General features: G+C 48.6%; 1 protein-coding gene across 2 annotated transcripts in view; it reads right to left on the bottom strand.

Moving 5' to 3' along the window:
• LOC138304174 (sulfotransferase 1C1-like) overlaps window positions 1-13,607 on the bottom strand; it is a 379,927-nt gene that overhangs the window by 167,379 nt on the left and 198,941 nt on the right. For both annotated transcript variants that reach the window (XM_069244007.1, XM_069244006.1), the window contains exon 4: window positions 10,323-10,420. In XM_069244007.1, coding sequence (XP_069100108.1) covers window positions 10,323-10,420 — 98 coding nt within the window. The remainder of the gene's footprint in view (window positions 1-10,322; window positions 10,421-13,607) is intronic.

The following is a 13,607-nucleotide window of genomic DNA, read 5'->3' as shown; positions in this document are numbered from 1 at the left end:
GAAGACAGGGATGTCTCTTATCACTATTACTTTTCAAATTAGCTCTTGAACCTTTTTTGTACAGACTCAAACATTTCGATAATTGTTTCAGTTTCCAACAGAAAGATGTTCTTATTAAATTCACCGCATACACAGATGACATACTCGATATCTCTAAGCCAGATGCCACTCTTCCTTATTTTTTTGATCAGTTACACCAATATTCAGAGGTGTCTGGATATAAACGTAATATAGACAAATCTGAAGTCATGCCTTTAAATAAACATTGTCTCAAGGCAGATACAGGTTTGGCATGGCAACATGACAAGATTAAGGGGGTCATTCCGACCCCGGCGGGCGGCGGGCACCGCCCGCCGGGCGGAAACCGCCCAAACACCACACCGCGGTCAAATGACCGCGGCTGTGATTCCAACTTTCCCGCTGGGCCGGCGGGCGATCTCAAGAAGATCGCCCGCCGGCCCAGCGGGAAAGCCCCTGCAAAGAGGAAGCCGGCTCCGAATGGAGCCGGCGGATTTGCAGGGGTGCGACGGGTGCAGTGGCACCCGTCGCGATTTTCAGTGTCTGCAAAGCAGACACTGAAAATCATTATGGGGCCCTGTTAGGGGGCCCCTGCACTGCCCATGCCAGTGGCATGGGCAGTGCAGGGGCCCCCAGGGGCCCCACGACACCCGTTCCCGCCATCCTGTTCCTGGCAGTAAAAACCGCCAGGAACAGGATGGCGGGAAGGGGGTCGGAATCCATGGAGGATTCTCTGGGCCAGGGGTAAACCGGCGGGAAACCGCTGGTTCCCCTTTTCTGACTGCGGCTTTACTGCCGCGGTCAGAATGGCCCAGGAAACACAGCCAGCCTGTTTGCGGTGCTTCCGTGGTCGTTGACCCCCCAAATGCTTAGGGATATTATATCATAATAATCTCAGAGATACACTTAAAGCTAATATGGATGGTTTGATCACTAAAATCACTATATTGCCTCAAAAATGGTTGCCACCACTTTTATCATGGTGGGGTCATCTTGACGCGATTAAAATGATGATTCTCCCAGTAATCAATTTATCTCTAAGGATGTCGCCTCTTGGGAAATACTTCTTACCTATTGACAAAACGTTATCACAATTTTTAAGGAATAGTACAACATTTTATATCTCTGTCAACCGTCTGAATCTAACAAAAAATGTCAGAGGGTTTAAATTCCCTAACTTTTCACTTTATCATAAAGCATTTACTATTAAGCAATTTCAAGATTCCTTTCTGAACCCTTCAGAACCCCAAACTGAATTATGGTTCAAAATGGAAAAGTCCTCGATCTTTCCCTTTTCACATGAACATATTCTATATACATCTCAATACCGTAAATATTGGTTACCTTCATTGATTTATTATTCCTGTTCCCTATGTAAACCCTATTTTATAACTAATTCTTCTTCAATGGAACAATCCCTATGAAGTCCTATTTGGTATAATAAACAGCTGTCGCACAATGGGAAACTACTATTCTGGAGTAGATGGACACAGAAAGGTATTTTTTAAGTTTCTTAATTAATTCTTCCTAACTATGGACCTATTCCCTTTCACACTTTTTCATTCTCTTACAACTTATCCCCTAACTGTATCAAACAATATCAAAGTTTAGAACCCACGCTTAAACAGTCATTAGCAACTTTTTCATCTCTCCCTACTAATCATTCCACAACACAACTACCCCTAAACACTATAATTCACATCTCCAAAGCAGCATTAATGTACAAGTTGCTTACCTTCGGTAACGAAATATCTGGTAGAGACATATTCTAGTTGCAGATTCCTTACCTTAGAATTTCCCCCCAGGCGTCAGACTGGATCCGGAGATTTTTCTTCGAGCAATACCCTTGCGCATCGGTAGGTGGCGTCGGTCGACTCCGCAGGCGTCATAGGCGTCGTGGTCGCCGTGATGACGTCGGGAGTACTACATAGACGCCGCCCTCGCGCAGTGACGTCAGTTTCTTTTAACGACTTTCCACGCCAGAGCGCAGAACCGCGAAGAACACTGTGTTTGTTGCGCCAGAGCTAAGGACCTGAAAGGGGGGTATCCCTGTTCCTAGAAATCAGTTCACAAGCGGGGAGGATAGGTGGGCGGTAAGGAATCTGCAAATTGAATATATCTCTACCAGATATTTCATTACCGAAGGTAAGTAACCCGTACATCTGATAGAGACTTCTAGTTGCAGATTCCTTACCTTAGAATAGATACCCAAGCAATGCCATCCTTGGTGGGGGGCTGCGAATATCATACTAGAAAGTCCTGCAGGACCGAACGACCAAAGTAGCCGTCCCGACGGACCTGACTATCCAGGCAGTAATGCTTAGCAAACGTTTTCAGATACGCCCACGTAGCTGCCTGACAGATATCCAGGTCAGTAACTCCGCGTGCTAACGCAGTGGATGCAGCAGTGGCCCTGGTAGAATGAGCCCGCAAGCCGTCAGGAGGTTGCATTTTCGCCAAAGCGTAGCACATTTTGATGCAAAGAAGCACCCATCGAGAGATGGTATGTTTCTGCACCGCCTTCCCTTTCTTCGCACCCACATAGCCAACAAAGAGTTGATCGTCCACCCGGACGTCTTTAGTACGATTGAGATTGAACGCCATCGCTCTTTTTGGGTCCAGACGGTGGAGTCTCTCCTCCTCATGGGAAGGATGTGGGGGTGCGTAGAAGGTAGGCAAAGTGATGGACTGGCCTACATGAAACAGTGTAACCAACTTAGAAGGAACGAAGCCCTAGTGCGTAACACCACTTTATCGGCGGTGCACGGACAAGTATGGAGGCTTTAAAGAAAGGGCCTGAAGCTCACTCACCCTGCGAGCAGAGGTGATGGTGATGAGAAAGACAGTTTTGAATGTGAGGAGCCGTAAGGGACAATTATGCATTGGCTCAAAGGGGGTACACATCAAGTAAGTAAGTACCCACTGAGGCATGATGAAGGGAGTGGGAGGAAATAAGTGGGTGAGCCCCTTTAAGATCCTACTCACAAGAGGAGATTTAAAGAGTGAGGGCTGATCAGGAAACCTAAGAAAGGCGGAAATGGCAGACAGATACCCCTTAAGGGTGCCCAATGCAGAGCCCTGCGGGCTAAAGAAAGAATGAATAGAAGAACGTCTGAAAGAGGGGCAGATAGGGGGTCAACAGATTTGTTGGTGCACCATGCCACAAATTTATTCCAACGACAGGCGTATACAGTTTTCGTCGATGGACGCCTGGATGCCAAGATAACATTGCAGACTTCGGGTGGAAGGTCAAATGCTGTCAACTGTTGCCGCTCAATTTCCACGCATGAAGGCGGAGTTTGGACAGGTTCGGGTGGAGGACCGTCCCCTGCTGCTGCGACAGAAGATCCGCCCGAAGAGGTAGTCTGAGTGGAGGATCGATGGACATTCTCAATAGCTCTGGATACCACACTCTTCGAGCTCAGTCCGGAGCTGTAAGGAAATGCCTCCTTGGCATGGTTGCCCCCTGACTTTTTGCCTTTGCTGATGCCAAGTTATGATTTGAAAGTGTGCTGAGGCCTGCTAACCAGGCCCCAGCACCAGTGTTCTTTCCCTAAAACTGTACCTTTGTCTCCACAATTGGCACACCCTGGCATCCAGGTAAGTCCCTTGTAACTGGTACCCCTGGTACCAAGGGCCCTGATGCCAGGGAAGGTCTCTAAGGGCTGCAGCATGTCTTATGCCACCCTGGGAACCCCTCACTCAGCACAGACACACTGCTTGCCAGTTTGTGTGTGCTGGTGGGGAGAAAATGACTAAGTCGACATGGCACTCCCCTCAGGGTGCCATGCCAACCTCACACTGCCCATGGCATAGATAAGTCACCCCTCTAGCAGGCCTTACAGCCCTAAGGCAGGGTGCACTATACCATAGGTGAGGACATAAGTGCATGAGCACTATGCCCCTACAGTGTCTAAGCAAAACCTTGGACATTGTAAGTGCAGGGTAGCCATAAGAGTATATGGTCTGGGAGTCTGTCATACACGAACTCCACAGCACCATAATGGCTACACTGAAAACTGGGAAGTTTGGTATCAAACCTCTGAGCACAATAAATGCACACTGATGCCAGTGTACATTTTATTGTGAAATACACACCAGAGGGCATCTTAGAGATGCCCCCTGAAAACATACCCGACTTCCACTGTGGGCTGACTAGTTTTGCCAGCCTTCCACACACCAGAAAAGTTGCTGGCCACATGGGGAGAGTGCCTTTGTCACTCTGGCTACTAACAAAGCCTGTACTGGGTGGAGGTGCTTCTCACCTCCCCCTGCAGGAGCTGTAACACCTGGCAGTGAGCCTCAAAGGCTCACCCCCTTTGTTACAGCACCACAGGGCATTCCAGCTAGTGGAGATGCCCGCCCCCTCCGGCCACAGCACCACTTTTGGCGGCAAGGCCAGAGGAGATAATGAGAAAAACAAGGAGGAGTCACTGGCCAGTCAGGACAACCCCTAAAGTGTCCTGACCTGAGGTGACTCTGACTTTTAGAAATCCTCCATCTTGCAGATGGAGGATTCCCCCAATAAGATTAGGGATGTGCCCCCCTCCCCTCAGGGAGGAGGCACACAGAGGGTGTAGCCACCCTCAGGGCTAGTAGCCATTGGCTACTAACCCCCCAGACCTAAACACACCCCTAAATTGAGTATTTAGGGGCCCCCAGACCAAAGGAAGAGAGATTCCTGCAACCTAAGACGAAGAAGGACTGCTGACCTGAAGCCCTGCAGAGAAGACAGAGACACCAACTGCTTTGGCACCAGCCCTACCGGCCTGTCTCCCCACTTCGAGAGAAACTGCAACAGCGACGCGCTCCCCAGGGCCCAGCGACCTCTGAGGCCTCAGAGGACTAACCTGCATCTAAAAGGACCAAGAACTCCAGAGGACAGCGGCCCTGTTCCAAAGAAACCAAAACTTGCAACAAAGAAACAACTTTAAAAGGTCTCGGCGTTTCCCGCCGGAAGCGTGAGACTTTCCACTCTGCACCCGACGCCCCCGGCTCGACCTGCGGAGAAACAACACCACAGGGAGGACTCCCTGGCGACTGCTACCCCGTGAGTAGCCAGAGTTGACCCCCCTGAGCCCCTACACCGATGCCTGCAGAGGGAATCCATAGGCTCCCCCTGACTGCAACTGCCTGCTTCCAAGAACCCGACGCCTGGTAAAGACACTGCACCCGTAGCCCCCAGGACGTGAAGGATCCAACCTCCAGTGCAGGAGCGACCCCCATGTGGCCCTCTACCTTGCCCAGGTGGTGGCTACCCCGAGGAGCCCCCCCCACCCTTGCCTGCCTACTTTGCTGAAGAGACCCCTGGATCTCCCATTGAAACCTATTGCAAACCGGATGCCTGTTTGCACTCTGCACCCGGCCGCCCCGTGCCGCTGAGGGTGTACTTTCTGTGCTGACTTGTGTCCCCCCTGGTGCCCTACAAACCCCCCCGGGTCTGCCCTGCGAAGTCGCGGGTACTTACCTGCTGCCAGACTGGAACCGGGGCACCCCCTTCTCCATTGAAGTCTATGCGTTTTGGGCACCACTTTGACCTCTGCACCTGACCGTCCCTGAGCTGCTGGTGTGGTAACTTTGGGGTTGCCCTGAACCCCCAACGGTGGGCTACTTTGGACTCAACTTTGAACCCTGTAGGTAGTTTACTTACCTGCAAAACTAACAAATACTTACCTCCCCCAGGAACTGTTGAAATTTGCAGTGTCTAGTTTTAAAATAGCTTATTGCCATTTTTGCCAAAACTGTACATGCTATTTTGCTGATTCAAAGTTCCTATGATACCTAGGTGAAGTACCTTTCATTTGAAGTATTGTTTGTAAATCTTGAACCTGTGGTTCTTAAAATAAACTAAGAAAATATATTTTTCTATATAAAAACCTATAGGCCTGGAATTGTCTTTGAGTATGTGTTCCTCATTTATTGCTTGTGTGTGTACAACAAATGCTTAACACTACCCTCAGATAAGCCTACTGTTTGACCACACTACCACAAAATAGAGCATTAGAATTATCTCTTTTTGCCACTATCTTACCTCTAGGGGGAACCCTTGGACTCTGTGCACACTATTTCTTACTTTGAAATAGTACATACAGAGCCAACTTCCTACAGGAGCCACCAAGATAACTTGGGCCCGGTCGTACTTGATTTTCTTGAGAACTCTGGGCAGAAGAGGGATAGACGGGAAGGCTTAAAGAAGGCCGGAGTTCCACTCGAGAGGAAAAGCGTCTCCGAGCGAGTGCCGCCTTGGAAACTCCAACCCGCAAAATAGCTAACATTGCACGTTCTCTGCAGAGGCCAACAGATCTAACCAAGGCTCTCCCCACTTGAGAAAGAGACCTTGCACCACCTCCGGATGGAGGCGCCATTCGTGATTGACAGTGAGTCGGCAGCTGAGTTCGTCTGCTCTGGCGTTGAGAGCCCGCCAGATGTTGAACCATCAGGGTAATGATCTGATGTTCCAGCCATGTCCAGAGGTGTAGGGCCTCCTGACAGAGGGTCCAGGACCCTACCCCGCCTTGTTTGTTGGAGTACCACATGGCGGTAGTGTTGTCCATGAACACCTGCACTACTTTCCTTTTGAGAGAGAAAAGGAATGCTTTTAACGCAAGTCCGATCGCTCGGAGCTCCAGCAACTTTATGTGGAGTCCGGCCTCTGATCGCCGCTTTGCCCATGTGGCTGCCCCAACCCAGAAGCGACACATCTGTCACTATAGACGGATGGGTGGGGAAGGGAGAGGGATCTGCCAGTGACCCAATTGGGATACGAAAGCCACCACTGCAGGTCTTTCGCAGTCCCCTCCGAGATCTGGACCATGTCGAAGAGATTCCCCTGATGCTGCGCCCACTGGAACTTCAAGTCCCACTGCAGAGCCCGCATATGCCACCTGGCATGTGTTACTAGCAGGCTGCAGAGGCCCAGCAACCTCAGAGTATGTCTCTCCGAAACCCAAGACCAAGGCTGAAAGATCGGAATCATAGCCTGAATGTCTTGGACTCGCTTTTGGGAAAGATAAGCCTGAAACAGCACTGTGTCCAGAACTGCTCCAATGAAAGGGAGCGTCTGAGAGGGAGTCAGGTGTGACTTCGTCACGTTGATAGTGAACCCCAACTGGTGCAGGAGGTCCACCGTAGTCTGGAGGTGGGAGACCACTGTCTGGGGCGAAGGCGCCTTCAACAGCCAGTCGTCTAGTTAGGGGAAGACTGAGACCCCTAACCTGCGCAGATGAGCTGCAACCACCGCCATCACTTTCATGAACACCAGAGGGGCACTGGTAAGGAAGAAAGGGAGCACGGTAAATTGAAAGTGCTCGTGACTTACCACGAATCATAGGTAACGTCTGTGGGCAGGCATGATGGGGATGTGGAAGTAAGTGTCCTGCAAGTCCAACACTACCATCCAGTCTCCTGGGTCCAAGGCAGACAGAACCTGAGCTAGGGTGAGCATTCTGAACTTCTCCTTCTTGAGGAAGTAGTTCAGGTCCCGAAGATCTATGACAGGGCGCAAGCCTTTGTCCTTCTTTGGTATCAGAAAGTAGTGGGAATAACAACCACGACCTACTTCTGGCACAGGGACCCTTTCTATAGCTCCCTTGGCCAAGAGAGACGCAACTTCCCGGCGGAGAAGCACCAAATGACCCTCCGAAAGGTGATGGATGGATGGTGGCATGTGTGGTGATGCGGATTCGAAAGGGAGGGAGTATTTGCAAAACCCATCCGTCCGTGGTGATATGCACCCAGTGGGGCAGGTGATGGCGGATTCTGCCACCAACTGGGCGGGAGTGAGGGGACGGACTAGGAAGGTTTGGAGGCTGCTGCGGGGGCAGAGGTTGACTGGACAGACCTCCGGTTACCTGTCCCACGAACACGTGGGATTGCGCGCCCCCGGCCACGCATAGGCTGTCCAGCGTGCATGGCCCGGTGGCTGGGTTGAAGACGCAACAGGGCACCCCTTCCGTGGCCACGGAAGGGACAAAAAGCAGACTGTGGGGAGCGGGTGCCAGCAGAAAGGCCAAGGGACCGAGCCGTAGCCCGGGACTCCTTGAAACTCTCCAAGGGCGAGTCCGCTTTGTCTCTGAAGAGACAGGTGCCATCAAAGGGCATGTCCATGAGTGACTGTTGGACATCCCCCGAGAAGCCAGAAGTACGTAACCAGGCATGGCGCCGTAAGGCCACTGTTGTTGCAACCGATCTGCCCAGAGAATCGGTCGTATCCAGCCCACAACGGATCGTGAACTTTGCCGCGTCTCTCCCATCTTCGACTGCTTGGGAGACGATAGCACGGGCCTCCTCCGGTATCTGTGACAGGACTTGGGCAACCGTATTCCACAGTGAGTGGGAATAACGGCCCAAAAGGCATGCAGTGTTCACGGACGCAGCGCGAGGCTGGAGGAAGAAAACAACTTCTTACCAAATTGTTCCATCCTTTTGGATTCCCTATCCAGGGGTGCGGAAGGGAAGGCGCCAGAAGAAGAGGACGCCTGGATGACAAGACTCTCAGGCGTAGGATATTGAGACAGGAACCTCAGGGCTTTCGGCGCAGGCCGATGGCGGCGAGCGATAGTTCTGTTCACAGGAGCCCCTGTGTTGGTTTTGGACCATGTACCCAAAAGGACATCAGTGAGGGCCTCATTAAATGGGAGAAGGGGTTCAGACGTAGAAGCCCCAGGCTGAAGCACCTCCGTCAGGAGGTTAGACCTGACTTCGACAGTAGGTAGCTCAAGGACAAGGACCTCAGCTGCCCTACTAACCACCTTACTCCAGGTAGCTTCCTCAAGAGTAGCCACGGTAGGAGGAGACAGCATGCCAGCATCAGGAGAAGTATCTAGAGCACTGGCTTCGCCCAAGTCCTGTGCCCAGTCCATAGTAGGGTCTTCCTGGTATTCATAAGGGTCCAGGGACCCTCCAATTCCTCCCGTATTCGTACCCATAGGAAAATGGGTCAGAATCCGACCTCGGGCGAACAGGGCCCACTGAAGCCGATGGCGGCGTTGGTCGACGCCGCTTCGACTCCGAGTCGTCGGGAATGAGAATCGGGTCGACGTCGATAGTGGGCACTACCAACGTCGGGAGCGTTGCTAAACGACCAGGCGCCGGGGAAGGTCTTGATTATGCAACCGGCGTCGGTGAGGATCCGCGCACGGATCCGGAGGCGACCTCGGTGGCCGGGGCCCGGAACCCAAAGGCCCCTCAGCCAAGCCCCTTGGGCCTGAAGGCACCGTATCAGGGTCGGCACGCCCAAAGATCAGGCGCATGGCCTCGTAGAACTCCTTGAGTTGGGAGGGGGTCGCTCCTGGAAACTCGGGGAAGCGCGGAGTCGACCCAGATGTAGGCTCTGAGGACGGAGGCCTAGTGCGTGGACGCTCATCCAGCGTCGCGTCAGCCGAGTGACGGGGTGAAGTCGGAGAGCGATGGGACTTCTTTGACTTCTTCTTCTTCTTACCTTGACCCGAAGACTTCGAAGAAGACGAGTGGTGATGGCTCCATGACCGATCGAGACCTTCCTCTTGAGCGAGATCGGGATCTACGCGAAGTCGAGTGCCGGGCCGCAATCAGCTTTAGGGACCGCTCCCTCAAAGCCTTCTGATGCATTGCCCGACACTCGGAGCACGACTTCGGGTCGTGGTCACGCTCGAGGCACCACAGACACACACAATGAGGGTCCGTCACCGACATCATGCGGTGGCAGTCCTCACACGCCTTGAACCTGGTCTTCGGGGACATCCTCGACGCACCAAGTGTTGCACCAAATAAGTTCGACAAAACGGTTGAATTCGGCCAAAAAATAGCCTAGGGTAGCTCTCTCTTCGATCAGTGCATGGCGCGGAAAGAAAAAAACTGCTGTCACTGCGTGAAGCCGGCGTCTATGTACTACTCCCGACGTCATCACGGCGACATGGTATTCAGCACGGGGACGTTTAATAGCATCAACCGTTGTCTTTTGAGCAGTGATTTGGGCACTGGTACTCACAATGTTACAAATTAACCACTGTAATCCCTTATATCAATTCGTGAATCAGCCTCAACCAATCTCTAAGGGCAAAACATTATGGGTTTGATTATTTATGAGGGATTTCTAATTTCCTAATTTTAAGTGCTAGTATGGTTGTTAACATAACTTCACCAATAATGCTGGGGTGCCAGAAATGCATGCCTGGTACTGAAACGTTTATTGTAAGTGATTCCAACAAAAGCGCTCTGAGGTAACTCAAATATTACACACAGTGCTACGTAAAACTCATAAGCAATGTATAAATTTATTGGATTGCCTCGATCTGACCTAGCTTATCTCTCAGTGCTCATCATACCTTACAGTTCTGGTCCCTGAACGAAGGTGGTATGAGCTGGATGGGGAGATGTGATTTTAGAGTCCTTGGAGAAGGCATGGCCTCTGCTTCTTCGAGACCTGTGAGAGAACATATAGGTATTAGATCCCTAATTATAAATCTATGAACATGTAGAACCAGGCAAGCCAGTTATTGTGAACATCAACGGGCTACCTATGTCGAAAAAATCTACTGTGTCGAAATGTTGCATAATATTTGTTTATTCATTTAAACCATTTAAGTGCACAACTCACTGGAAATGATAACAGGGTAACATACGAAAGAGCAAACACTACTTTGTGAAAAGGGCACAAAACATAAGGCCATACATTATGAAAAGTTAATAAAATTTAAAACGACAAGTATTGACAAAGCCCTTGGGCAAGGCTTCTGTTTAGGACAACCATAAATGGCACACAACTATTAACATAATACACATATATAGAAAACATCCCACTTAAAGTCACACATGTTTAAAAATATACAGGCAGTTGGAACAACAAATCTGCAAACAACAATGCACACAGGCCACAATTTATACATATTGCTGCGCAGCCAGGGGCGAAGAGTGATACGCAACTGTGGAACAAAGGATGGCATGCTGCATTGAGCACAGAAAGAGCTCAAGGTCTTGTGCACCAGGCAGCACTACTGTTGCACCTTGGCGTGAAGTGCTTTACAGGAACACTAGTTATGTGACTCCTGGGCTTACTAGCTGTAGTGCATCAGGGAGTCCTCGGGGTTTGTGAATGAGGCGAGCACTAGATGTTGCTAATTAGGAGAGCAGTAGGTGATAGAGAGTCTATACATTCAGTAATACATGAAACACGTTGGACTCCACAAAAAGGACAGAGAATATTCAGTTTCAAACCATGAAGGTTTACTAGAAATTAATGGTTTATAGGATGCAAAAATCAGGTGTCACAAATCATAATCAAATTACAGTTTCTTCATTTGATATACATATGAATTAAATCAGTCATATAAATCAGAGGACACTCCAGCATGGAGCCACCTCAAGAAAAAGGCAAAAGAAAGCCAGTCTCTAAACTCTCCTGCTCTGCTCTACTTCTGGGTCCGAAATCCCACTTACTTCAGCTCCTCACTAAATAGAAAGAACCACAAACTTTACCATTTTACAACCCTACACGCAGTTCTCATGAAACTGTCCAATCAGGTTAAAGCAGGATGATAAAATTGTATACTTGTTAGGCTCTCAAGGTTTTCTCATAAACAAGCTTCTCTCTGTGGCCTTAAACCTTACCCTATCTGCAACAGGATAAGAAATAGGAACATATGAACAAAGCGTTTTTGAGTTCACAAATGCAAATCGTCTCATTTGTGAATGCAAAAAGGCTTTTTGAAATGTACAAAGCCCTATCTGTGACTCGGTAACCTATTACCGAATCACAAATTGGGTTTGCAATTCCTTATTAGAAAAGGGCATGTTCAGGGCGTCCCTTCAAAATACCGAATAGCAGTGGCATGTAAGAATGTTTTGCGACCGAAATGTGGTCGCAAAACATTTGCATTCTACCACCTACATAAAGTAGGTGGCAACCCATTTGCAAATGTGAAGGGGTCCCTATGGGACCCCTTCCTCTTTGTGAGTGCTTGTAAAAATATTTTTTAAGAGCAGGCAGTGGCCCCATGGACCATTGCCTACTCTTCAAAAATTAAAAGAAAACTTTCGTTTTTCTTCGGAAACACATTCCATTTTCCTTTAAAGAAAACGAGCTGCATTTAAAAAAAAGATTTATTTATTGGAAAGCAATTACAGACATGGTGATATGCTGACCCCAGCAGGCCACCCTCCCTGGGATTTTTGCGATTCCCAATGGTTCCCAAACCGAGACATACCTCATTAAATTTAATGAGGTATTTCTATTTGGGACCCACTGGAACTCGCAAAATGTGTAAACGCACACATTTGTGCATGGTCTTTGTGATTACCAAATAGCGAATCACAAAAATTTGCTATTTCGTAATTGCAAACACTTACCTATGTACATGTGGCCCATAGAGACAAAGCTACATTCTGCAGGTGTCTTCTTGAATGGGCTATACATTAAAATATTCCACAATGATTAATAAGAAAAGAAACATTTCTTCACACGGGAAAGAAGGAAAACAGAACATTGTGTTAGACAGTCTAAAATATGTATGTGTCACAGAGTAAAGATGGGAACCAATGTTAACCATTTTACAATTCAGGCCCACATTAACTATAGTCAATCAAAACATGCAAGTTACATAATTTCTCCCTACATATAGCATTTGAATGTCTATGTTTTAATGTGATGTAAATGCAATTATAATAAATGAAAAGGCTTCATCATGCCTAATGCCATAGGTGAAATAGCCAGCCCTCTATTTTTGGAGCGCACCATTTTATATTCTTACACTTTTAGGCGTATGCTTATAATGGTAAAAAGAAACACAGAATGGAAAATACATTGTTTGTAAATGGGGAGGGTCCATGGAGCAGTGCCCATTGGAGCCCTATCTCTCCAACCCTTTAGGTAGCTCTAACAGTGGTGATCTGCAGCATGCCACCCATTTTCTTCTGCTTGTAAGTACTTGTGTCTGGGCTTTCCTCCAAGTCTTCTTTGGCTTTTGCACATTTGTGCATGTGAAGCCAGTTTTGGGGATAAGAGGGTCTTGGGGAGTCTATCAATCTATGCTGGAGTCCAAAGAGGCTGCATAACCAAGGCCAAACATGGCCTTGTCTCCACAAACACTCTCTCACACCTTTGGTAAAAAAAACACATACGAGTATGGCATTTGCACCATTCAACATGACAGGAAGCATTGGTTGGATGAGGACACAAATATTTAAAATGACTGATTTTATGTCAGAAAATGTAGTTGAACAGAGCAATATTTTTAAAAGGTCAATCATTTGAATTAGAATTATCGGTTTTAACTGCGTAGTCTCTCACTGAGACATGATAATACCCTGGAAAGTTCTTTATTGGAGAGTAGAATTGTATCAATTCAACAAACAAAATAACACCAACATAACAAAAATTCAATAAGGGGTGCCATAGATTTTAGGGGCATATTTATACTCCGTTTGCGCCGGAATTGCGTCGTTTTTTTTAACGCAATTCCGACGCAAAACTAACTCCATATTTATACTTTGGCGTTAGACGCGTCTAGCACCAAAGTCCATGGAGTTTGCGTCATTTTTTAGCGTGGACACCTACTTTGCGTTAATTATATGCAAGGTAGGCGTTCCCGTCTAAAAAATCGACTCCGAGGCAT

The sequence above is a fragment of the Pleurodeles waltl genome, chromosome 7, assembly GCF_031143425.1.
Source record: "Pleurodeles waltl isolate 20211129_DDA chromosome 7, aPleWal1.hap1.20221129, whole genome shotgun sequence".
NCBI lineage: Eukaryota > Metazoa > Chordata > Amphibia > Caudata > Salamandridae > Pleurodeles > Pleurodeles waltl.
This window is presented reverse-complemented; position numbering and strand designations above follow the sequence as displayed.